Raw genomic sequence first — 24,044 nt, 5'->3', positions numbered from 1 at the left:
TTGTGGAAGTTTTGCATTTTCATAAAATGAAGCAAGCTGAACTCTCTTTTGACCCTTCATTCTTGGGGAGGGCGTGGTGCGTGACTAAAATGAGTGCATTCAGCTACCCTTGAGCAGTGCTGTGGCTTGCCGACTCCCAGACTTAAAGAAACAATGAACCAGCTACGAGGTGAACCTCCTGCGTCAGCAACGTTGCACATTCTCGCTTTTCAGTGTCCGTTTGCTCCTCCATTTCTAATGATGTGTTACCTGAGGGGCACAGCTTAAGTTGCTGTGCTGAACTTTTGCGTGCCTCCTCTAGGTCAACTGGACTCTGATAGCCAGTCACATGAGATGCAGACATGTGGGTGAGAGAGGCAGATTAGCAGCACAGCCAAGGCTTCGAGTGCTCAGTCTTAAGAGCTTCAGTATCCCAAGTGACTTCCACTAATCAAGTGTGAAACAGCTTTGTTCTGAGAGACACATCATCACAGAAAAAGAGTTAACGTGCTGAGGAGCCGTGGGTCCCACAGAACCACTGCCCTTGCATGCTGCGTCTGCCTTCTATATTGCCAGCATGTACTTGAGTGTCCAGTACGGTTGGTGTGTGCTATATGTCTTATCAAAGTGTTTTGTAACTGGATTCTTAGGCTAAATTATTTTATTCGAGGGTAAGTCAGTTCTAAAAGTTTAGTAACTGTGTTATTTTATGTATGACAAATATAAAACAGTTAAAACTACAGAACTTGTGAGATCATCGCAAAACTACAAATGAGGTTCTCTCTATCTGATGCCTAAATATGTAAAAGTTAGAAATTGAATTTGAAAATGCTGAATCCTTATTAAAGCCTGGCAGGCCAAGAGTGAACTGATAATGCTCAGGTCCTCTGAGTTTGGCCTGGGAAGATTTATATCAGCTTTTATCTCGAAACTTATATCTCATATCTGTCTATTTTATACTGTCAGTAGCTTTGAACATGGGCCAACACCTCACTCCATACGTATAAACACCTTTAGTGAGGTGCGATCTCCTCTCGTCGGGAGAAGAGAGCTCAGGCTCTCTTCTGTACTGGACCTGGAAATGAGCCTTGGGGCAAAAGAAGAGATTCCTTGGGCAAACTAGCCAGACTGTCAGCAGGCTCCTCTTGGCCTTGGTCTGCCTTGGTCTATGTGACCAGAGAGGGCAAAAATGGTCTACTGAATGCCAGTCAGAATAGGGCCCCAGTTTGCCTGGATTTTACTAGATTGAGTGAAAGAATGCAATGAATAGTAAGATTTTATAATTTATTGAAATTTTTTTACAAGGACTTGTATATATAAGAACAACATTGAGGAACTGAAGTTGCAATTATCTACTTAAAATCCTTTAGACAGAATCTAAGGAGAGTAAAAAAGTTTTGATAGTATGCACAAGGTCAAGTGAGGTAAACTATTTTGAACAAACATAAAACTAACCTACCTTGAGATAAAATCATGAACTTTTTTTATTGCTATTGTATATTTTATTTATGCAATAGAAGATACTGTATGTGAACAGAACTATTATCAAATTCTCATTGTAAAACATGTTTTTTTTAACAGTTTTACTTTTATTTATTATGTAGTATTATTTAGCTACTTTATAAGGCATACCCAAAGAAATAGGAGGATTGGTGAAGAGCACAAATAAGTTCAATGATTGATTGTATTCTGATTTGAATGAAATTTGCAAGCAAATGGATGGAACTAGGAAAGATCATCCTGAGTGAGGTAACATAGACCCAGAAAGACACACATGGTATATACTCACTCATAAGCGGATTTTAGTCATATAGTACAGGATAGACATACTACAATGCACAGACCCTAAGATAATCCCAATGGGCATCTTAGGCTTCATATCAGCGCGTTAGTTAAAGGAGTGGGGGATATCTCTGACATGGACTATGTTGCCTGCTTTTTGATCACTTCCCCCTGATGGGACTTTTCTACCAGGCTTCAGGGGAGGAAAACAAACTCAGCCTTCATGTGACTAGATGAACTGGGGTGTCTGGGTAGGGGGCTCCCTGAAGAACAGGAGGGAGGGAATGCCAGAGGGAGGGTGAGACTGGAAGGACAGGAGGGAGGGGCCTATGACTGACATTAAATTGAATTAATTATTAATAAAAAAGAATGTGCTGTTCTTTTTTTTAAATTATTTTTTATTTATTACAATTTATCCACTTTCTATCCCTTGTTGAGTCACCTCCCTTATTCCCTCCCAATCCTGCCTTCCCTCCCTCTTTTCCTCTCATGCCCTTTCCCCAGTTCACTGATAGGGGAAATCCTTCTCCCCTTCTATCTGACCCTCATCTATCAGGTCTCATCAGGACTATCTAGATTGTCTTCCTCTGTAGTCTGGTAAGGCTGCTCCCTCCCCCACCCCACCCCCGCTCAGGGGGAGGTGATCAAAGAGTCAGCCACTGAGTTCATGTCAGAGACAGTCCCTGTTTCCATTACTAGAGAACCCACTTGGACACTGAGCTGCCATGGGCTACATCTTTGTACCACAAAGAGAGCAACAGAATGTACTGTTCCTAAAGTTTAAGTTCATTAATGGTACCTCACTTTGTAGAGAAGGATTATGAAGGCAAATGATATTTATTAGTGACTTCTCTCATTTGGTGATACAAATCTTAGTTCTCAAGTAGGACTCTTCTGGTATGTTACAATGTTTTAGAAGTATACTTCAATTTTTTTTTTCATGGCCTTTTTTGCTCAAATGTCCCTGAATACTTTATACCTGTGATTTACTGCAAAAACATTATGTAGGGTCAATATAGGTTTGTCATGTCACGGGCAGTGAATTGTTTCTAAATATATGGAATTGTTATAAAATAATGAATATATGGAAAATTAAAGAGAGAGAAATAGTATATAGCTTTTATCAATAGTTCTTAGACAGCTCACATTTCACAGGTAATATCAGCCTCACCTAATAACATTGGAAGTGCATAGACTCTACCAAAATCAGACTTCCCGGGTTAGCGACACATCTGTTCAACCATCCTTCCAGATATGTCTGATTCAAGCAAGCGTTTACAAACTACCCACCTACATTATTGAGAACTTTAAATTAGAAAACTAGGACCAGTGAGACAGATCAGTGGGTAAAGTGTCGCTGCCGAGCCTGACAACCTGAGTTTGACTCCTAGGATCCACACCATGGCAGGTAAAACCTGTCCCCAAAAGATGTCATTTAGCTCATCCCCCACAGGCTGAGCTCTCTGGAGACACAGTCCAGGTTAACTGATCACGAGGACAGTGTATACGCAGGGTAACGCGTGGGGAATGGCCTTGGAAGATTGCTCTAACAGACTACTAGAACGTGCGTGTGTGAGGTATCAAACAAACAGGATAATCATGTGAACATGTGTGTCTGTGTGTGTGTGTGTTTGTGTGTGTGTGTATACCACTGGGAGCAAATACAAAGAATTAAAGTGTTTTGCGGCAAAAACCACTTTATCGTGTTGTAAAGTATATATTCACAACTCTGCCATTACAAATTTTACTGGTAGTGTAAGATAGAGTTGAAGTTTTATCTTATTATTAAATGCTTTCTTTTGACTAACTTGGAATTTTTTTACTATTTTAAAAAGATTATTAGATTTATAGATGACCAACAGTGAACTGTGTTTTAATGAGAATAATCAATAATATTTTTTTTCTTAATAGTTGAAAGAAGAAGAAGGTATAATATTAATTACCGAATCAAGGAACTTGGCACTCTTATTCCAAAGTCTAATGATCCGTGAGTTCAAAATCATTTGTGCAATAATGTTGTAGTTTCAGTGCCCAAGAAATGGGTGGGTGGGAAAAGGGAAGAGAGATCCAATGATCAGGAAATGAAGCATCTTATAGTAAAGATAAGTCTACTCGACTGCCTTTGAAATATCTATTTTAGTGTAATAGTTATTAGGTATCAAGGCATTTTCTAGACTCATCCTTCTGATCATAAGAATAAGTATGAGCTTCCCTCAGATCACAGTGGCTCTCAGCATATTAACAGTTTTGGCAAAGTGATAGTGTCAAAGGTTGTTTATGTTGCTGACTGAGATACTCAATTTATGATAATGACATTTCTTCCAACTTAAGATTTACATGAACATTAAAACTGAATTGCCACAGTTTCAAATATGTTCAAATTCAAGAGATTCACATGTGAAAACAAGCCGAACTGTAAAATATTTTTGACTGATGTCAACCAGATTTTGGTGGCCAAGCACAAAGGCAAATGTGGTGTTGGAAACTGAAAACATCAATGAGTCCACTTCTAGATGAAAAAGGCAGAACCAATGAAATAGATGTATATGAGTTCTTGAAATAAGAAGAAAAAACTTAAGTTTTTATTCATATCAACTTATCATCCAGCTTGTCCTTCTTTTCTACCCTTCTGTACAAATATTAGGAAAAAGAACCCAGGTGTTGAAGACCTCTGATATATGTAACCTGAAATGACTTTTGAGATAGTGGAAGAATCTTCCAATTTCTAGGTTCATCAAGAATTAATTAATCAAAATTTCAATTTAGAAAGTAAAGTGGGTTTTTTTTTTACAAAAAAAAAACAAAGTTGTGATTTGCAGCTTTAATGATGATTTAAAAATGATCTCTTCAAATATCAGCAATTACCCATAATCCATAAATGGGGGTATTAATGAAGAGATACTTATACAAATTGAAAACATTCTTTCCTTAAATCTAACAACTAATAGCAATTAAATAATTTTAGGAAGGAGTTTAACATTTCTCCTCATGAGCACACTAGACCGTGCAGGCATCAAGGTGAACATGGCAGAAGGACCTAACCCAGAATAGACATCTAGGGGCTCAGGCCTAATTTGGGCAATAGTGATAACCATTCACATCTTCTAATTCACTACGTTTAGGGCTCTTTTTGTATTCAAAGAGAACAGCTGGATTGGAGAGATGGTTCAGTGGTTAAAATGCGTGCTGCTCTTCTAGAGGTGCTGGGTTTGGTGTCCAGCACCTGTGATGGTCAGCTCGCATTTGTCGGTAACTCCAACATTAGGGCATCCAGTGTCTTCCGGCATTGGCAGGCACCTGCACACACACTTGGCATGCATTCACAGAGTCAGGCACACATCCAAATCAACTTCTTATGCTCTTGTTTTATATGTATGAATATGTCTCCCTGCATGCCTCTATGTGAGCCATGTGCGTGCCTAATCCTACAGGAGAAACATCAGATTCCTTGATACTAGAGTGACAGGCGTTTGTTAGATTCTATGTGGGTGTTGAGAATCAACTCTGGGTTCTCTGCAACAAAAACTACTGCTCTTAAACATTGAGACAACCCCCCAATCCCTATACACAAAAATTTAAAAATAGATATAAGTCTGTGAAATTGAATAACTAATTGCCTTTTCTTTATAATTGTTTCTATAAAAATAAGGATGGGATATATGAGAGTACACTCTAAAGATTCTTTGAAGGGCTGTATTCTTTAACATTTAAAGCTATTTTGATAATATTTCTTTCTTAAGGCTTAAGTCATTGTATAGCATATAGGATGACAGGCTTTTCCTATAAATATTTCAAGCCTTATGTCTTGTATAAGCTGTACTGCAGCTATTTAACTCTGTCGTTAGATCCCCAAATCAGACAGACTACATGTAAATGAGTGAGAATGATTATAGCCACTGAAACTCTTGACAAAAACTGTCTGTGGCTATCATTCATCTTGTTTCAGTCTAGGAGACAGAAAATCAATTTACCACAGACTCTGATGAAGGAGGAGAGAGTTGGGAAAACTTCCCCACGTGCATCCTCAAGCATAATTTTCTTCCTTATGGACATCAGTCCTCATGACTCTCAGAGGAGGGCTATTCTTTACCTTGTTGTATTGTGCTATCTGTAGACAAACTGCATCAAAATCGTGCTGTAAACACATCAGATAGTCAAACACGGAATATCTCTGCATGTGAATAGATAATACAGGCAGAAAAGACCCTCAGCCTGCCATTCAAACACCTGAGCACTAAATTCTACTTTAGTACATTTCAGTCCCTGGCTTGCTGAGGTCCCGTCTGTTTCTTCAAGGCCCTTTGGGTTTCTGCAGTGAAAATGTCATGGTTGAATCTAGAGTCTTGATCTGAAGACTCCAAGAATGATTAGTCTTTGAAACAATTTTGACTGATTGTTTGAATTTTAGATGTTAATACACATAATTTAAAAGTTTCAGGAAAAATACTGGGGAACGATTGTAGGGACAAGAGAGAGAAGGCAGAATTTTGCTTGATGACAGCAAAGTGAATAAGAAATACCATTACGATGTGTGGTAGTGGTGAAACCAAAAACTCAAACAGGAAACAAAAAAAAATTAAGTAAGATTATTATTTTGAATAAATAACTCTCAGATGAACCCATTGCAGAGGCGACAGCATTTTCTAACCACTTTAATTAGTGTTTGATAATTAGTTTGTTCTTCGTTCTACTGCATATTAGTAGTTCTCATGCAGCATGACATCCACCATGTTTGCAGATATTAAAATCATTCTTAGCCTCTTCTACGCTTCTGTATGTATTATTTCTCCTATATTAAAAGCATTTTAATATTGCTAAAACTTAAAATACTTTTCAGAAATGTTTAATTCTATTGATTTATCTTAAATATTTGAAAATAGTTTTCTGAATTAAGCTTTAAAAATAACAGTGTTATCATTTATGGACAAAAAATTGATGAAACGGTTTCAGGAAGCTTGCACTATTGCATAAAAAAAAGTGCTATCTAACTTCAATGTTGGGCAACCCCTGAGATCACCATTCAAAGAGGAATGTATTTTTTCTTTCTTAGAAACAAAAGCAACCATATTGGGAAATAGGTTAAAAGATTGGTACATTTGAAATGATCTTTAAAAATTTAGGCTTATGTCATCAGTAATGTACATTTCCTAGTTCATTAATGCAGAAATACTGCACATAGATTTTAATCTTAGAGTTAATAATAAAAGCAATTTTCACTAAAAATATAAAAACTGTAATGGTAGAATCATGATATTGCATTTAGCTCTCCCACAAAAAGTCACTTTATTACTTTCTTTTGACACTTATTTTCATTCTGGGATTAATTTTACTATATAAGGGCTTCTTAACTATTCTATTAAAATTTCTATTCAGAAGCAATAATATCTAAGAGTGAATAATAGTCATGTAAATCATTATTTCATATTAATGTAAAAGATTTTGTAAGTTCTTATGAATTCTGCTGACATGCACAATTGTGAAAAGGTTATCTCTCCCTTCTACAGTGATATGCGCTGGAACAAAGGGACCATTCTAAAAGCGTCCGTGGAGTACATCAAGTGGCTACAAAAAGAACAACAGAGAGCCCGGGAGTTAGAACACCGACAGAAGAAATTAGAGCAGGCCAACCGGCAGCTGATGCTTCGAATTCAGGTTCTGAGATGCTTGCCCTGAGCTGCGCGGCGCACATACGGCGAGCCTCGCACTACCCTTATTTATTAGTTTCATTTGTGTATTTTTTTATTAACAACTATTTTTTTCTTTGGGAAAGTAACTTTACTGCCTCCTTAGAGGCTTCTGAATTGAGTTGTTTCAGTTAGATTTCAGTTAGAGATTTAAGGCCAAGATGACTTAAATAGACATAGAACGAAGGAGAACCAAATGCGGAAAATAATGTTCATTTGACACACTCCTAGAATTATCTCAGCACTCACTCTCCCCTGAAAACTCAGAGGAGACAACATATGTTTCTGTAAGAGAATTTTGGACACTGACTTTCTCCCAGCACTTTCTTTGGTAACATTGTTATGGGTTTCGAGGCCTCCAGGCGAGTTTGAGCAGTTTACACTGTTCCTTCCCATCAGTTCATGTGTCACAAGATTTTCAAATCTGGGCTTCGTCTCTTCATCTCCATCTCTTTTTAATGCAAACGTGCATATGGTCAAGTAATACTCTTACCCTGTTTCAATGAAATGCTCTTGAGTCAGGGCAGGTGATTAGCCAGGAGTCAAAAATGGAAGACTTTCCGGAAGTTACATATTACACTATTTAGTCCGAGCCACAGTGCAGCCATCACATGCCTTGAAGCTAACAGACATGAGAGGATTTTTTTTTTAATTGAATAATATTTAGGCATTGTAAGCACAACAGATTTATGTGTAAAATAATAATAATAATTAATAATAATAATAAAGTTTATAGTTTGTTCTCTTCATTTTGAACACTAGTCAATATTTTGCTTTATTTTCAGTTTGCTTTTAGTTATTACAGCAACCTCTCCAATGCATTATTTAACGATTCTTATTGGGAATTGCAGGAACTAGAAGTCCAGGCCCGCGCTCATGGTCTGCCAATGCTGGCTTCACTAGGCACAGTCGACCCCAGCGCCCACCTCACCAAACAGCAGACCCAGTCTGAGAAGAACTGCCTGGGCTACTGCCAACAGCTGACTCCATCTCAGGGGACAAGCCCGGAGTTCTGTGAACAAGCTGTGGCCTTCTCTGACCCTCTGTCCCACTTCACAGATTTATCCTTTAGCGCTGCTTTGAAAGAGGAACAGCGCCTGGAAGGCATGCTACTAAGTGATACAATATGTCCCTTCGGGAGGGACCCACTGCTCTCCGCCATTTCTCCCGCTGTGTCCAAAGCAAGCAGCGGAAGCAGCCTCAGTTCCGAGGATGGCGATGAATTGTAAGCCACAAACAGGCTCGAGCCATCACCCAGGAAGCAACTCCACACTGGTGCTATGCAGTCATGATCTGTGTTTCATGCATTGTTTCCACGTAATCCTTTGAAAGGAATTACATTGCCCGTGGGGGAAATGTGATCAGAACCAAGGGAAGAAAGAACTCATGGGAAGAAGAAGCGTGATGTTAAAGAGTTACTGAAGACTGCAGTATTGCTTTCAGATTTTCTTTTATTTAATTTTCCTGGAAGGTGGTACAGCTTAAAATGGCCCTAGTGTGCTACCTTCAGAGCAGTGACGTGATAAGATATTATTGGAGCTACAGTCCTTAAAGAGTCTGCAACCTCAGTCTTTTCTTACTTCCGTATTCCGTGTCACCTTCTACAACATCATTTTTTTAAAGAATCGAGACTAACATTCGGCGATAATTTCTTTTCCATGGTCTGGTGGACATATTATGTATTGTTGAACCCCTGTCAGGAAATAAAGTATAAAATATATTTTTTTGTCACTTAAACTTGAAACTCAAGTCTGGAATAAACATGGCAACTTTTCAAAATAGAACAAAGAACATTTCCAAAAATGTCATTTTCTAAAATTAGACCCTGACTTCTTTAATCAGTTCAGAAAGACCAATTCTAAACAACTTCTTGCAGATTTGTGTGTCTATGTTCTCTTCAGAAAAGGGAACACAGTGCAGAATCTCCTCTGGGACACGGTCCTGAGATTTAATGTTTTTTACACACACACACACACACACACACACACACACACACACTGTAAGGAGGGTGGACTATTATACTTTGGTTCATCCCTCTGATTATCTGATCAACACCATAAACTATATTCCAATTCTTTTTTTTTTTTTTTTTTGTTCTGTGAAGGATGTGTAATCAGTTTTAGTAACTCAAATATAAAATGTCCCTATTCTAGGAAACTGTATCTGGTATTTAACACTTGTAATCATGTCCAATGTTAAATAGAGATTTTTGGTTGATGTATATTATCTCAAAAATTGACAAGATATTGAACATTAAATTGCCAGCTGATAATCTGTAAGCTGGGACTACATTTTATTTTATTTAAATGTGACTAGGAGACGAAGTTCTTGCCCTGTGGTCTGGCTTTTTGTTAACATTTAGTACAATATAAATGTTTGTATATACAGTATTCCATTTGTGTTTTTATTCTTAACTTTTCTAAACTTTGGGAGTTTTATCAGAACACATATTGCTCTGTCTGACATTATGGCTGGACCTTAATGAATAACCATGACCCAACCAATATCGATGAGTGAAGGCTTAAAACTGCATTGGTCCTTGTGAAAATGTTGAACAAATGAGAAATATATGACCTAATTCTAGAGGAGGCACTCACCAAGACCCAATGAAAAACAAAACTGAAGGGTGGAGGGGCACAGAATTAAAATCTAAACATACGCTGTGAAGCAGAAGAGCAGAGCCAATGGGGATGATTACGAAGTTGAAGGAGAAATGCATAGCGCAAAGTGCACAGGCTGGAAACAAGTGTGTGAGTGGGGGTTAGTGTAGGGGACCAAATGATCAAAGAAAAGAAGTGTGGGAAACTTCTTCATGGGATGTTTGATTGACAGATCTGTGTGCCCTTCTTCAGGGGTTACAGAGACAAGTGAATTTAGGATGCCATAATATAATAGAGATAATGTTTGTTACTAGAATGAAAAGTAAATAACAAGATGTGTAATTCTTGGGTTAGTATTTTGTCCACAGTATGTCATCCAAAAAGTGTTAGGCTCTTAGGCTAACGAAGAGTGATGATACTCAAACTCCTCAATGTCGACAGCCTCTTGCTTGCCGTAGATCAGCTCTGAATTTGGAATGTTGGAATAATTTGATTGTTTGAGATGGAAAAATCATTCACAATTTCTGGGAATGGCCATTAAAATCAGATGTGTAAGATTAACCTAAAATGTGCTATTTGAAAACATTTTTCTCAATATTTTTAAGAGGACATTTAACAGTTTTAATAATAATGATGAAAGTTTTCCTCAGGGGTGATAATTTGATTTGACTTTGCAAATAAGAGGGAAATAAATGTTCTGTGTCCCAGGCAGAACATACTATTCCAAGTGGAATATTATTTCTTTTGTGTTTCTGCTGTCTCAGTTTCATTGTATCCCAAGGCTTGCATATTCTAAGGTGACGCTGTTATTCTGCCATCATTTTCCATGGTCTTGAGGTAATACTCCTGGTCCATGGAACTGAGGTCTCATAGCGTTGGGTAAAATAAGAACATCAAGCCTAGACATAAAGTTCTAGAGAAGAGACTAATAAATGTAATGTTCCCTTTAGTATGTATGATTCCAGGGAATTACAAAGTGGATAAGGACACTTTTAAGACAGCGTAGGGTATTGCTATGGCCCCTGTCGACCAAAATAATTTAAAAATTTTAAATAGTCACTTCTAACTTTTCACAGCATCAAGGCCTTGAGAACTTAATGACAGCTGTTTATTCTTTCCCCAAGAAAATAGAGAACTATGCATGGACAATAATTTGCACAGGTCATAAGATTTTAAAACTCCCCAGAATGTCTCCGTGGTTACCAAGTGAAAAGTTTCTGCATCACATCTGTAACTCACACACAGCTACTTAACTATGTCTCTACTGGAACACGGGCATGGCAGCTAAAAATCTTATGTAGGGGAGAAACTTCTTAACACCAACAATATTCCAAATCTGATAGTGTTGAGGTTGCATAGGAAAGTAAAGCATACTGAATGGAAAATTATCTTTTAGAAAGTTATCTGTTCACAAAGTAGTCCATATTCAAGTAACAGCCCTTACTCAACATACTATGTCATTTATGTGTTATAGATTCAAAATTTAGTTTTCTGCAGACTAAATTTTACATAAATTTTACAATAAAATTTGGCATGAGATATATAAATTTCACATTGAAAATAATATAAACTGCAAAAAATGTTTATTTGAGCACCTGGAAGTCTTAGGAAGAACCTTAAGAAAAGTAATGAATAAAAGAATATTGTTGCAGGCTTTACCAAACAGAGAAAGGAAAATCATTTCTCAAAGAATTCTATCACAAAAGACTGATTATCAAGTCACTACTAATAAACAAGTTGCTAAGCATGCAAAAAATAATACATGATTTCAATGATGTCTTTATTTTAGTAACTTTTTTAAAGATAAGATAACATCCAAGCCAATTTCTCCTCCCATTTATTATAAGATGTTGGATTTCTTCTTGTGGATTTGCATTAATCAGTCTTTTCCATGTCCCAATTAACTGACAGTGATGAAGACCTCGGTGATTAGATGTAACTGTATAGTTTTCATTTCTTCTAATGCCTGTTCTTTGAAATGTCTCCCGTTTCAGTTGGAGAACACGTACACAGGACACACTTCCCCTGTTTAGGGTCTTTTCAGTGAGGCTTTCTCTGTAAAGGGGAAAAAAAAATTCCTCTAAAAATTGAATTGCCCGATGAGCTGGAGACGCCCAGAAATAGCTAACTCTTCAGTGTTAGCCTCATATGTTCATTCTCAAATGTGACTGTACATAAATTGCTTCATGGGGTTTACCTTAAAAAAATACACATATTCTTTGATTTTGTGTGCCCATTTACCACAAGAAATTAACTTTTATACAAGAAAAGTCATTTATTTTTCTTTCATTTAATATTTTAAGTAATATTGGGATTTTCTTATATTTAGTGGTATTATGAAAATACCCCTCTTTTCTTGTCCTCTTACCAAGGGCTTAACATTTCAATAAATGAATATCATAGCTGAATGCTCCCATTTTTAAGAGGACAGGTACTATTGATAATAAAGACAATGCACGATGCATTATAAGCTTCAAAAAGAAATTGAACTCATTGAATATTTCTACAGGATCTTACGTTGATATTTTCTTTCCTCATGACACCTAAGATGTGTATGAAAACTGAAATCCATTCATCATATTGCTGTTTTATCAGCATTAGATAAACCTGAGTTTGGTGAAAACAACTGAAGCCTGAATTTGCTTCAGTATGGATGTGGGACATGTGTGTAGATGCTACAGAGATACAACACTCGGGGTACCCCAAGCTATGTGTGTTCACATGTTTGAGATGTCAACCTGAGCTCCCGGGGACTGCCTGTACAGGGATTTCATCCACAGCCTCGTAAATGAGTACTGTTGCCATGATAAACACTTCGTCATTAGTCACTGCTTAATATTTTACTATTTGTATGGTTGTTAAATTTGAAAATAAAAATATTTTTAAACTGACGGGGAGAACCCCACGAAAGCCTACCCCTCAGCTGGATCTAGAAGTATACCCTTGCAATAAGAGCGCTTGCAACAGGGGAAACATAGGCTCAGAAACCAAGAGGGCTATGTGGTAAGTCCCAAGAGGACTAGCCAACACGGTGAGTTCCTTATTTGTTGGTGGTGCTTTGCGTTTTGTTTTCGTTAACCTGCTTCACTGTTTCTGTGCCACGTGAGTTTCATGGAGAACTAGAGTGTAGGAGAAATTATCAGAAAAGAATTATTTTGATATAAAACAATGTCTTATAGGAGTCCTCTAATTTGAGGATAAAATGCCCTTGTGTGCACTTCATACAGAAAAGGGAACTTTGAATCCTCATTGAAGGGTTTGCTACACGTGTTTCTTTACAATCCAATGATTTCTATTGTTTCTGCTGATAAAATACTCAGCAAATTTTCAGTTTTCCCAGCTTAGAAGGCTTAAAGAATAAAAATAATAACTGTTGTTTGCAAGATTACCTTCTCTATTCCTATGCTACCTTTAAAGTTAAACATTATATAGTTTTCAATAGAAATTATTTTATTTAAATCTTATTTTGTGTGGCAAATAAAATAGTCAAAAGAAAAAGATAATTCTTTTCCCATAAGCTATTTCTTACTTTTAAAAACTGAGTATAAATGCTTAAACAAACTAAATTCCAGAATCTTATCTAGCAACTTAGCCATTGCTTATGGCATGCCAAGCTAAAAATTAATTCAGCTATTTAATCTTAATAATAACAATGTAGTTAAAAATCTTTGACTTTAATAGCATTACATATAATAGCTGAAGTAACATTCCTATAATTTCAGTCTAACACCGGTTATATCAAGAAAACATTGTTAATATAATAAGACTGTAGAATTTGTAATTATTGCTATTTTTCACTTTAATAACAAAGTAATGTGTCTTATTTTCTATGAAAATGAAGAACACTGGTGTACTTTAATGCATACATGAATTTTTGTACAAGTACTTTTTAAATGTACCAATATTTTCTTTGCACATATTAAATGAAAGAGCATAACCATTAAATGTTTTAATATAGTTCTCTTTATTCTGCCCTTGTATATAGACCGTAGTGGGGAAAGCCATATGAGTTAATCATCTGATACTTAACAGCAGAAAGACTTCACAATTGACAACTACTTGCTACATAGGCCAGGCTGACAACAATGATCCAATATTTTTCCATTATGGAAAGTAATTGTTATATCCTTTAATATGGTCTCCTGCCATCTGCTTCTGCATGCTGTTATGGCTTTGATTTATGGAAAATATTTGTCAGGATGTTGCAAAATTGCTAACAGGCATCATAGTGGCAGCAGAGAAGTCACTCTGGAACTACAAAGCCTTTTAATATACTAGATACTCCCCAGATGAGCTAAAATAAATAGACTACTGTATTCTAATATGCAAAACATCTTAAAGCTGCTAATTGCTATTGACTACACCCATCCTTTATTAAGAAAATTAACAAGGAATTTCAGAAGTGTTAAGGCTTTCTAATATTTAATACCACACTCATGGATTTTGTTCTTAAATACTTAATATATTAAAAAAGATAAAACAGACCCACTTTAAGGCAGTTATAAAATGATAATATGATTTAAATATAAGCTCAATGTTTTTTCAGGTTTAGTAACAGAAAATAGAACACTATCAGTTTTCAAAATATAGGTCGGTAGATAATTTCCACATAGGAAGAATAGCCAATCCAATACATATGAAAATGAGTCAATGATTTTCTACATAGGCTCAAACACTGGATGGCGGGATGGATTTTATTTTCAGCTTTTAAATGTATATGTCCATAGATGGTGTGTTTGTTTACGTTATCTTTATGTTAAAAGTTTTTCTACAAAAAAGTGTGTTATTTTTTAATCGTTTGATATCAGGTATGAAAGAGACCTTTGATCCACCTTTAATCCTCTCTCGTTGGAAAAACACACACACATACAAACACAGATACACACAAGCACACAGACACTTCCAAGTTAAGACAAATTGTTGAGAAAAGCTCTAACACTAATATTTTTCTCACTTTGTTCATGTTTACAATTTTAAAACATAAAAAAATACAATATAGACAATGCTTTTGTTAGCCACCAGAAAGAAGGGTGAAACTCACCGTTAAAGCTGTTATAAATTAGTCACCCCCAGAATTCTGAGTATGTGCTGGCTAAGGGGTACAATATGATGTCACTCATATGTTACATAACATATCCATCAGATTAAATAGGTATCCGTTGCATTAACTGGGAACCATAGGACAAGATTAGAGCATTCTAGATGCTGAAGAACGAATCCACCACATTGTGGTTGAGGATATGATTCACATAATAAGAAAAAGTTGCCTCCTGGCTATTGTTCCCAGCATAGATTAAAATTTACATATTGCTTCTCCTTATGTCAAAACATCTGGTGCCTGCGAATGCTAATGTTTCCTTTAAAAGTTTCAGAAGCCAGGAAAAGTGGATTGGAAACATTGCATGCGATTCATTTAAGCAGTATAATAGAATAAGAGCTATGCTTGGAAAAAAAAAATTGCTGCAAACAATACTACAGTCAAGAGTATAATTTATTTGCTTATACATAAAAAGTAATGTGTGCATAGGTAGAGAAAACTGTGTTTGAGCTTTATGTTAATCTCTTTAAAATAGTTATTTTCTATAATTATATGGAACAGGTAGATTTTTAAGAGCTGCAAGATTTGCCATCACCTTAACTGTGCTGGCAACAGTCCACAGTCGAATAAAGCTCATTCTTATATGTTTAGGACAGAATCAGAAGATACTTAAAACATTCACCCTAGAAATATATTTCTGTTTATTCATGGATAAACAGAAGAAATGCATCGGAAATGTAGATTGATCTTCCATGTATTTCCTCAACTCAGTACTCTTAGTCTTTACAATGGTTGCCCTAGTCTGATTATGTTCTTTTTTTTTCTTGAGGTAATATTTAATATTACACATTTTTATTCAGTTTACATGCTTGTTGTAGCCCTATTTCTCCTTCTCTCCCAGACCCACCCCTTCCCTCTTACGTCCTCCCTCCCCTTCTCCTCAGAAAAGGGGAGCTTCCTTTTCCATCCACCTAACCTCATCAAGTTGCATCAAGACTAATTGTGTCCTCTTCCCCTTTGACCTTTGGCCAGGGGGAAGCCATCAAAAAGCTGGCAAGTGATCCCTGACCAATGCAGTCCCCAATTCTCTTACTAGAGGACTCACATGAAGGCTAAGCTCAGCCATCTGCTACATCTTTGTAGGGGGCCTAGGTCTAGTTCATGCAGAGTCTCAGCAAGCCCCTCTGGGCCCTGGTTAGTTGTCTCTGTTAGTCTTCCTGAGGAGCTCCTGTCATCTCCAGGTACTTTTTTCTTTCCTCCCACTTCCCCACAGACTCCCTATGCCCAATGTTTAGCTCTGAGACTCAGGCTCTGTTTTGAGGCACTGCTTGGTAGAATCTCTCAAGAGACAACCTTGACAGGCTCCTGTCTGAGAGCTTGAACCTCTTGACACTGAAAAGCTTTTTTAAGGCAAAGTACAATGTCAATAGAATGAAACGAGCCTACAGTTGGAAAAAGGTCATCACCCAGCCTATATAGGACAAAGGGTTAATTCCCAAAATATATAATGAACTTAAGAAATCAAACACTAATAAACAAAACAAAACAGAAAAAAAATTAAAAATGGGGCACAGAACTAAAAGAATTCTCAACAGAGGAATATCAAGTGGCTGAGAAGCACTTAAAGAAACACTAAGCTTCCTTAGTTATCAGGGAAATGCAAATCAACACCAACTCTGAGATTCCATCTCACACTGGCCAGAAAGGCTAAGATCAAAATCTCACGCTGGTGAAGGTGTGGAGAAAGGGGAACCCTTCAGGACTGGCTGCAAAGCCCTCCTCTGTGGCCTAACAGGACTACTCCTCCCTTGGGGGGTGGGGAGGTCAAAGAGCCAGTCATTGAGTTCCTGTTAGAAATAGTCCTTGTTCCCCTCACTATGGGAAACTAATTGGTTACTGAGCTACCACAGGCTACATCTGAGCAGAGGTTCTAGGTTATATCCATACATGGTCCTTAGTTGAATGTCAGTCTCAGAAAAGACCCTGTGCAGGTCCCCCCCATCAGTGGACTTGGAAAGGGGCACGGTGGAGATGAGGGAGGGAGGGTGGGATTGGGAGGGAATGAGGGAGCAGGACACGGCAGGGATACAGAGTTAATAAAAGGTAACTGATAAGAAAAAAAATAAAATTAAAAACATGTACAAAAAAAAAAGAAAGGGGAACCCTGCTCCATTAAGTCCTTTAACAAGGCCATTTGAGATTTTTCCATTTGTTAGGCTTTTCCTCATCATTGTAGTCTATGGTTATCACCATCATAATGCTTTCTGGATGCATCAGCCAGTTGCCCTTCAAATTCTACTCCTGGATTGCTGTCTAAGGCATAAATTCTCTACATGAATGGTCATAGACCCAAATATATTCCTCAGCTACCTCTCTTTTCTACACTGTTTATCATTGTGTTTTGTTTAACCTATAGTTAATGATTAAGTAATATATTTTTTTGCTTGTTGATAAGGAAAGCACCAGTGTGTCAGATATTTTAGATAACAAAATAGTGCTTCCTGAGGACTGTGACCACCCATGAAAGGCTTCACCTTTCCATCATTCCTACAGTTCTTCCAGATTCATTAAGTCTGTATTCTCTTGAGGATTTTCTAAAATTTGACTTCTTATAACAATAAGGCATATAAGAAATTGTTTCTAGAGTTTGACATTTCTTTCTTCAATTAATTAATTGATATGACTAAAAAGACACGCTTGCTGTTGAAGAGAATATGAAAAGCCTGTAACAAATAAAAGTTGTTTTTATTTATTTATTTATTTACTTTTTAGTAAAGTGTACACATGAGATATTGGGAAAATCCAGGGAATTCTTCAAGCAAACATCAGCTCACCCGATTATCTCTCAGATAAACTGAGAAATAAAGACAAATAGCCAAATGATAGCTAGTTCAGTACAGGGAGTAAAAAAGAGTAAAGAAAAGAGTAAAGAGTCCTTTAAGTGCAGAGAGTCTGTCACGTCACCACCATTCCTCATTTAGGCCACAGAATATTCATATACATAAAAGTGTATGATACTTTTATATAAAAGCATGGATTATTTGGGGTTTCAGAATATTTGAGTTTACTAAGAACACTGTGTCTTACAAACACCTTATTATTTATCTATATGTATTTTAAAATAGATTTTACATTAAAATAGAACTGTCTACCATCCCATATAGGCAATTAATGACTGCTGGGAGAAGGAGAATTAGCCTTTCGCAGGGAGGAGCACGGGCATACATTTCTGTTGAGGATAGAGGAGGAGCAGAAGTGATGATTATATATGGAACAGTTAGCAAAAATCTCTATGACAACTTACTACCCCTTCTCAGACAGAAGAAAAAGTTTTCTTATGAGTACTAATTATATTGTAATCTCCACTCTTTCAACCAGTGGTCTTCCTTCTAAGTAACTCACTTTGCTTATGCATGCTAAGAAATAACCAGTAAAATCTTGCTTTTCTTCATCAGCGGCCTTCATATTTCATTTGAAAGAAGCATTTGAAAAAAAAAAAAAAGAGCAATGAGGGGAGACAAAGATCACTAGTCAGTAACTTATATCTCAACATCTCAGTTGTTAAACTGTGGCACTGTACATGAATAACAGTTTCAGGAAGAGAACCAAAACAAAGAAATATTTAAATTATCACAACCCAGAAAAGACGCCTCTGGAAGTGGTGTCAGAATGACACTAGATGTCCATCAGTATGAAACTTAGAATATCCACTGAGTGGAAAATTGTGCCAGGCATGAAAAGCAATGACAAAAACTACTATGGTCTGATATGGATAAATAATGTAAGACTAGATTACTTTTATTTACTAATATATGATACAGAACTACATGAAGAGTATTTTCATGTAGAAGGCTAAATATCCATAACTTCTGTATATACAGAAATAAAGTGTAAAAGAATATACAGGAGAGAAGTAGCTGTTAATGGTGGAGAAATTAGGGGAACACCTTTACAATATATATTTTAACTCTTTATGTAGTCCTAGTCTGTTAAGTTCTTTAGTATATGTATTTGTTATATATACAAAATACAAAACTAAAACTAAAAGTTCATTAAATTTACATAAATGGTTTATTTCTCAGTTTCATTTTCCATCATTTTTTAGTTCTTACTGTGATGATTGGTTTTGAGTCCTCCTTCAACCTCTGTGTTTACATAAAAAACTTAAGCAAAGGAAACAAAACAGAGGTGGCCTACTGGAACTTATTTAATGGCAAGTTTCTTAGGAGGAATTTTATGTATACCATAACATTAATAATTAGCTTTTCTTAAATTGTTAAGAACTAATAAGGCTAATTCTTAAGACCCAAAGATAGCCTCATTCTTACTCTGAAACGTGTTGACTGGATTACCACATGGTAATGAAAGCCTCTCAGTTGTGTCTAAAATCAGATCTTTAAAATGAGGAAAAAAAATTCTTGAACATTGTTGTGGGTCCAGTCTAATCATGAGCCCTTAGAGGCACCTATGCTCAGAACTGTCAGAACCTCTTCACTCGTATGAGGCAGGAATGGCACGATTTACCGTCTTACGGAGCTAGATCTAGGGCAAGAAACCATGCTGCCATGCTATACGTCTTTGGCGCTATTTTGCAGATGGTAGTGTTCCTGTCCAGCTACCAACTGGCTGTCACGGTGTTTGGAATGCAGCTGTTTTCTCAATGAAAACTCACTTGATGAAAACTGAGTTAGAATTTTCATTCGAAGAGTAGTTCTTGAGATTTAATAGCCAAACCAAAAGTAGTCAAGCACACAAACACACGACTGCAACCAACATCAAAATAAAAGTAGCTGATAGTCACTGTCATCTCTCAACATTAATGACTCAACTCTCCAATAAAAAGGCAGACTAACAGAACGGATGCATAAACAGGACCGAACATTCTGCTGCATACAAGAAACGCCTCACCACAAAGATAGACATTACCTGAGAGTAAAGGGATAGAAAAATGTTTTCCAAGCAAATGGACCCAAGAAGCAAGCTGGAGTAACCATCCTAATAGCTAATAAAATAGACTTTTAACCAAAATTAATCAAAAGAGATAAAGAAGAATACTACACACTCATCAATGATTTCAAATCTTAGAAATGAGGAAGGAGCAGTGACTATACACAGATTTCTCATAATGTATTATTTGAAGGTAGAGTGTGATAGTTGAGGCTTTTGCAGATGACTCAGGAATCTGAGGGAGACGATGCCTTAGTCTATTTAAGATGCTATGACAATAAGTACCTTTCATGGGTTTAGCAACAACAGCATTTTCTATTTTATGCATCAAGACCAGAGAGTTTCAGAATGAAAGCACTGAAGAATGAATATTCCATATGACCCTGCTTTCTGGCACTTATCTCTGTTTCTTTCTGCTGTGTTCTTAAATGCCAAGATGGCTGGACAAGTTATCTATTGTCTCATATTTATATATATTCCTGAATGGATTATATATATTATATATTAATACCATATATTAATATATCTCATTACACATTACATATAATATAATATATTATATATAATATTATATTATATTTTATAATAATATATTTGTATAATATATAATAATATAATTTATATTATATAATATTACATATATTATATTATATGTAACATATATATTAATATATAATATGCATACAGATTCTATATAATATATATTTTATATATATAATCTGCTCAGAAAGGCCCTGTTCTCATGCATAACCTTCCAAAATGTCCCATCTCCTAGGAAGACCAGCTTCTATTTAAAATTTAAGGGCACACAGTCTATGCATAGCAGATTTGAGACATTTTAATGTACAATTGTTATTTGCCTATGACATTAGGTGGGATCTTAGAATTGTAAAACAGAAAAATAATAAAGAAACTAAGTATTAATAAGAGCTAAGAGGAGGAAGAATAGCGGAAACAAGGAATGGGAAAAGAAAGGAAGAAACAAGTGAAACAGAGGGGAGTAGAGATACATAAAAGATGAAGGAATGAAAGCATAGCCTACAGAGTTTCCTTAATTATTTGTGAGGAGGAAGGTTGAGGTTCTAAATGACTCTTTTCACTTCACAGCATACCACTCTACTCTAGATTATTTAAAATAACAGGCTGGCGTGAAGTCACTAATTTAGGGTGTTTTCCAAAACAGATCACATTCAAGAACAGCCGTTCAAGAGCATCTGGTGAGGAGCCCCCGGGGGCTTCTCACAGTGATTCTGAGGCAGTGTATGGCACTTCTCAGTCTGTGACCCCAAGGTTGTGCTGCGTTGTTTTGTGCACACATCATGTATGGAACAAGTTCAACAATCACATTTATGGTTCTGGCTTAGTTTAAATAAAGCAGGTACGTAAAAGATGTAGCTCACACCCATATGGATGGCACAGCAACAAGTAAACCAAACTGGAAGCTGCTTTTTAAAGACGAGGGCTTCTTTCCATTACTGTTTGTGAACACATCTGAAATTTATTTCTTTAAGGATGTCCCATTACCATGGCTTCTATTGCTAATGCCAGGTCCTGTTTCCATCAGTCTATGAATCCATCCATCCTCCCACACCTCCAATAAACAGGATCCTTATAGTGGAAAGATATCAATGTCCACAGCACCTTATAATGTTCAAGGTGTTTATTCATTCTTTAACCACTTATACATCATAGGTATCCAAAATCTCAGCACAAACACGATAAATGTTTCACCCATTTTTTACCCTGTAATTCGGATCACAGCTTCAAGCTTAACTGGAATGTTTTATCTAATGTATGTTTTAGCACAAAATGTGTTATCTGTACTCTGTTAGGCATCATTACATATACAGGGCATAATAATAAGTAATAATAACTTATTTAATTTATTTATTTTATTTATTGCTTCCATTTAGTTTACATGTACATTAGAGGTATAGGCAATTGATAACTAAAAATAAAAACGTTTTTGGTTTTTCGAGACAGGTTATTTTTATGTAGCCTTGGCTGTCCTGGACTTGCTTTGTAGGTCAGGTTAGCTTCAAACTCACAGCAATCTGCCTGGCTTTGCCTCTCTGAGTGCTGGAATTAAAGATGTGCACCACCATGGCTAGCCATCCCTTTTCTTTTTTCTTTTTTTCTTTCTAATTAAAGTTGTTCTTTGACTGTTCCATATCTGTATAGAAAGCATTCTGATTACTCTCACTCTCCTTCCTTGCTTACCTCCTTCCCATCCCTGCCAATCCCCTTTCTTATAGATTTCTTTCTCACATTCGTGTCTTTTCTTTCCTTCTATGACTCACTAAGTTTAACCAGGGCTCTTTGTGTGACCCTAGATTCCAACTCTCCACTGAAGCCTGGGGGCTCACCAGTGAGTTCCCAATTGACGATGATGAATACCTTCCCAGTGTCTAACAGTTATTGATAGTTCTGTTGGGAGGGATAGAGTCCCTGAGCCCCTCCCTCATCTGTCAACTGTGTTGACAGGACCAAGCTTATGCACACCCAGTGTGTGCAGATAACCACAGCTACTATGAGTTCATGATGACAATGTCTGTGTTGTACCAAAAAGATGGCATTTCACAGCTGCACTCAACATCTGTCTCTTCACTCTATGTCCCTGAGCCTTAGAATAGCAAAAAAAAAATATTTTGTTGAGGGCTGATGGTTCATCTATTAATTATTTGCATAACTTCTAGTAGCTGTAAGTCTCTGCATTCTATGTCATCAAAAGGTTGTCTGGTTAAGGCAGAAAGTTGCATTTGCCCATAGATATAAACAGACATTTAGAAGGTAATTTAATGTTGTACCCATTTGGCTAAGCAACAGTTGTAAGTTCTTTCCAGGCGCTATGACTTCTTCAGCTATGAATTTTTGATCTCTAAAAAGTAGGACACCTGGTTTTCCCGTGGAGCAGACTTTGAATCTTACTCAGAAAGCCATTGGTTACTCTCATAACAACCATGTCACTGTTACTCAGATGGTCTCATCCTGCCTGTTGGGTTGCTGTTGTAGTTCCTAAGTCTCACAGATACTGATAGTCTTAAAAGTTCTTGTAACAGTAAGCTTATAGAAGCATGCTCCCCAAAATATTTTCTTATAAGCAGAAAAAAACAGGCTATCTTTAATAGTGAAAATGTATATCAGCCCTCAGTCATGACAGGCTTTCTTTAATAAGTGACATCGGTAGAACTGATTTCATATAACTTTCAGGTATGACCTCTCACCATATGTCTGGGTATCTTGGGTTTAAGCATTTCAGACAATAAATAGTTAATGATATTTTCTTAGCAATATACTTGCTTTCAGGGTAGCTAATTTCTTAGAAATCGAAGAAATTCTAACGATGTTGCGAAGTTATTTGCTTGAAGTTTACCCATATTTATGAATGAAGCAGATGAAGGACCCATCCACACTGTCAGCCATCTTCTCATCTGGACAGAAGTACACCTCAGGGCAGAGCTGGCAGATTTGAGGAGAAAGGAGATTAGAGAATTTCAAAGGAATTGGATTGGAACTCTAATTGAATCCTATCAACATCCTGTTCTAGCATGTATCTTTTAAAGTTCTGTGCATGGGGGAAATGCCCTTTAAAGTGTTTCAAATAGTTTGAGTAGGAATTTCTACTGTGAAATGAAAATATGCTAATAGATGCCCTCAAACCAAGGAGACTCTCTTGCTCTTCTGATAGACGTGCAGTATGTGAGAGACATAGCCCCCTACAGAGCAACCAAGCATGACTGTCACGTCATCATGTTTATGAGAAGAGCAGGAGTTCCAGAGTGTCTCCATCTGAGTCGTTTCCAGACAGCAGCATTCGTTCATTTGTTGACACTCTCAGTTCCCATGTCTTAGGACAATGCATGCAATATGTCAAGTTTCATTGACTTGAGATCTGTTGCTTTAGGAAATGTAGATGTCAAACAACTCCCTCTCCTTTTCAAACAGAGCAGAACATGGTTGTAATTACTTTTTAATAGTTTTTTTTAACATGATTGAATTCTTTCTCTTAATAGT

General features: G+C 36.7%; 1 protein-coding gene and 1 long non-coding RNA gene across 4 annotated transcripts in view; one reads left to right on the top strand and one right to left on the bottom strand.

The window, feature by feature from the left end:
* Positions 1-12,936, top strand: part of Tfec (transcription factor EC) — a 169,671-nt gene extending 156,735 nt beyond the window's left edge. For all 3 annotated transcript variants that reach the window (XM_060373741.1, XM_021644091.2, XM_021644092.2), the window contains 3 exons: positions 3,673-3,748; positions 7,266-7,413; positions 8,297-12,936. In XM_060373741.1, coding sequence (XP_060229724.1) covers positions 3,673-3,748; positions 7,266-7,413; positions 8,297-8,674 — 602 coding nt within the window. In that variant the 3' untranslated portion in view covers positions 8,675-12,936. The remainder of the gene's footprint in view (positions 1-3,672; positions 3,749-7,265; positions 7,414-8,296) is intronic.
* LOC132649668 (uncharacterized) overlaps positions 1-24,044 on the bottom strand; it is a 159,997-nt gene that overhangs the window by 47,419 nt on the left and 88,534 nt on the right. Inside the window, exon 3 of the long non-coding RNA XR_009588144.1 lies at positions 23,404-23,489. This is a non-coding gene — a long non-coding RNA (uncharacterized LOC132649668). The remainder of the gene's footprint in view (positions 1-23,403; positions 23,490-24,044) is intronic.

The sequence above is a fragment of the Meriones unguiculatus genome, chromosome 21 (genome assembly GCF_030254825.1).
Source record: "Meriones unguiculatus strain TT.TT164.6M chromosome 21, Bangor_MerUng_6.1, whole genome shotgun sequence".
Classification (NCBI taxonomy): Eukaryota; Metazoa; Chordata; class Mammalia; order Rodentia; family Muridae; genus Meriones; species Meriones unguiculatus.
The sequence above is the reverse complement of the archived record's forward strand: the minus strand, read 5'-3'. Positions and strand labels throughout refer to the sequence as shown.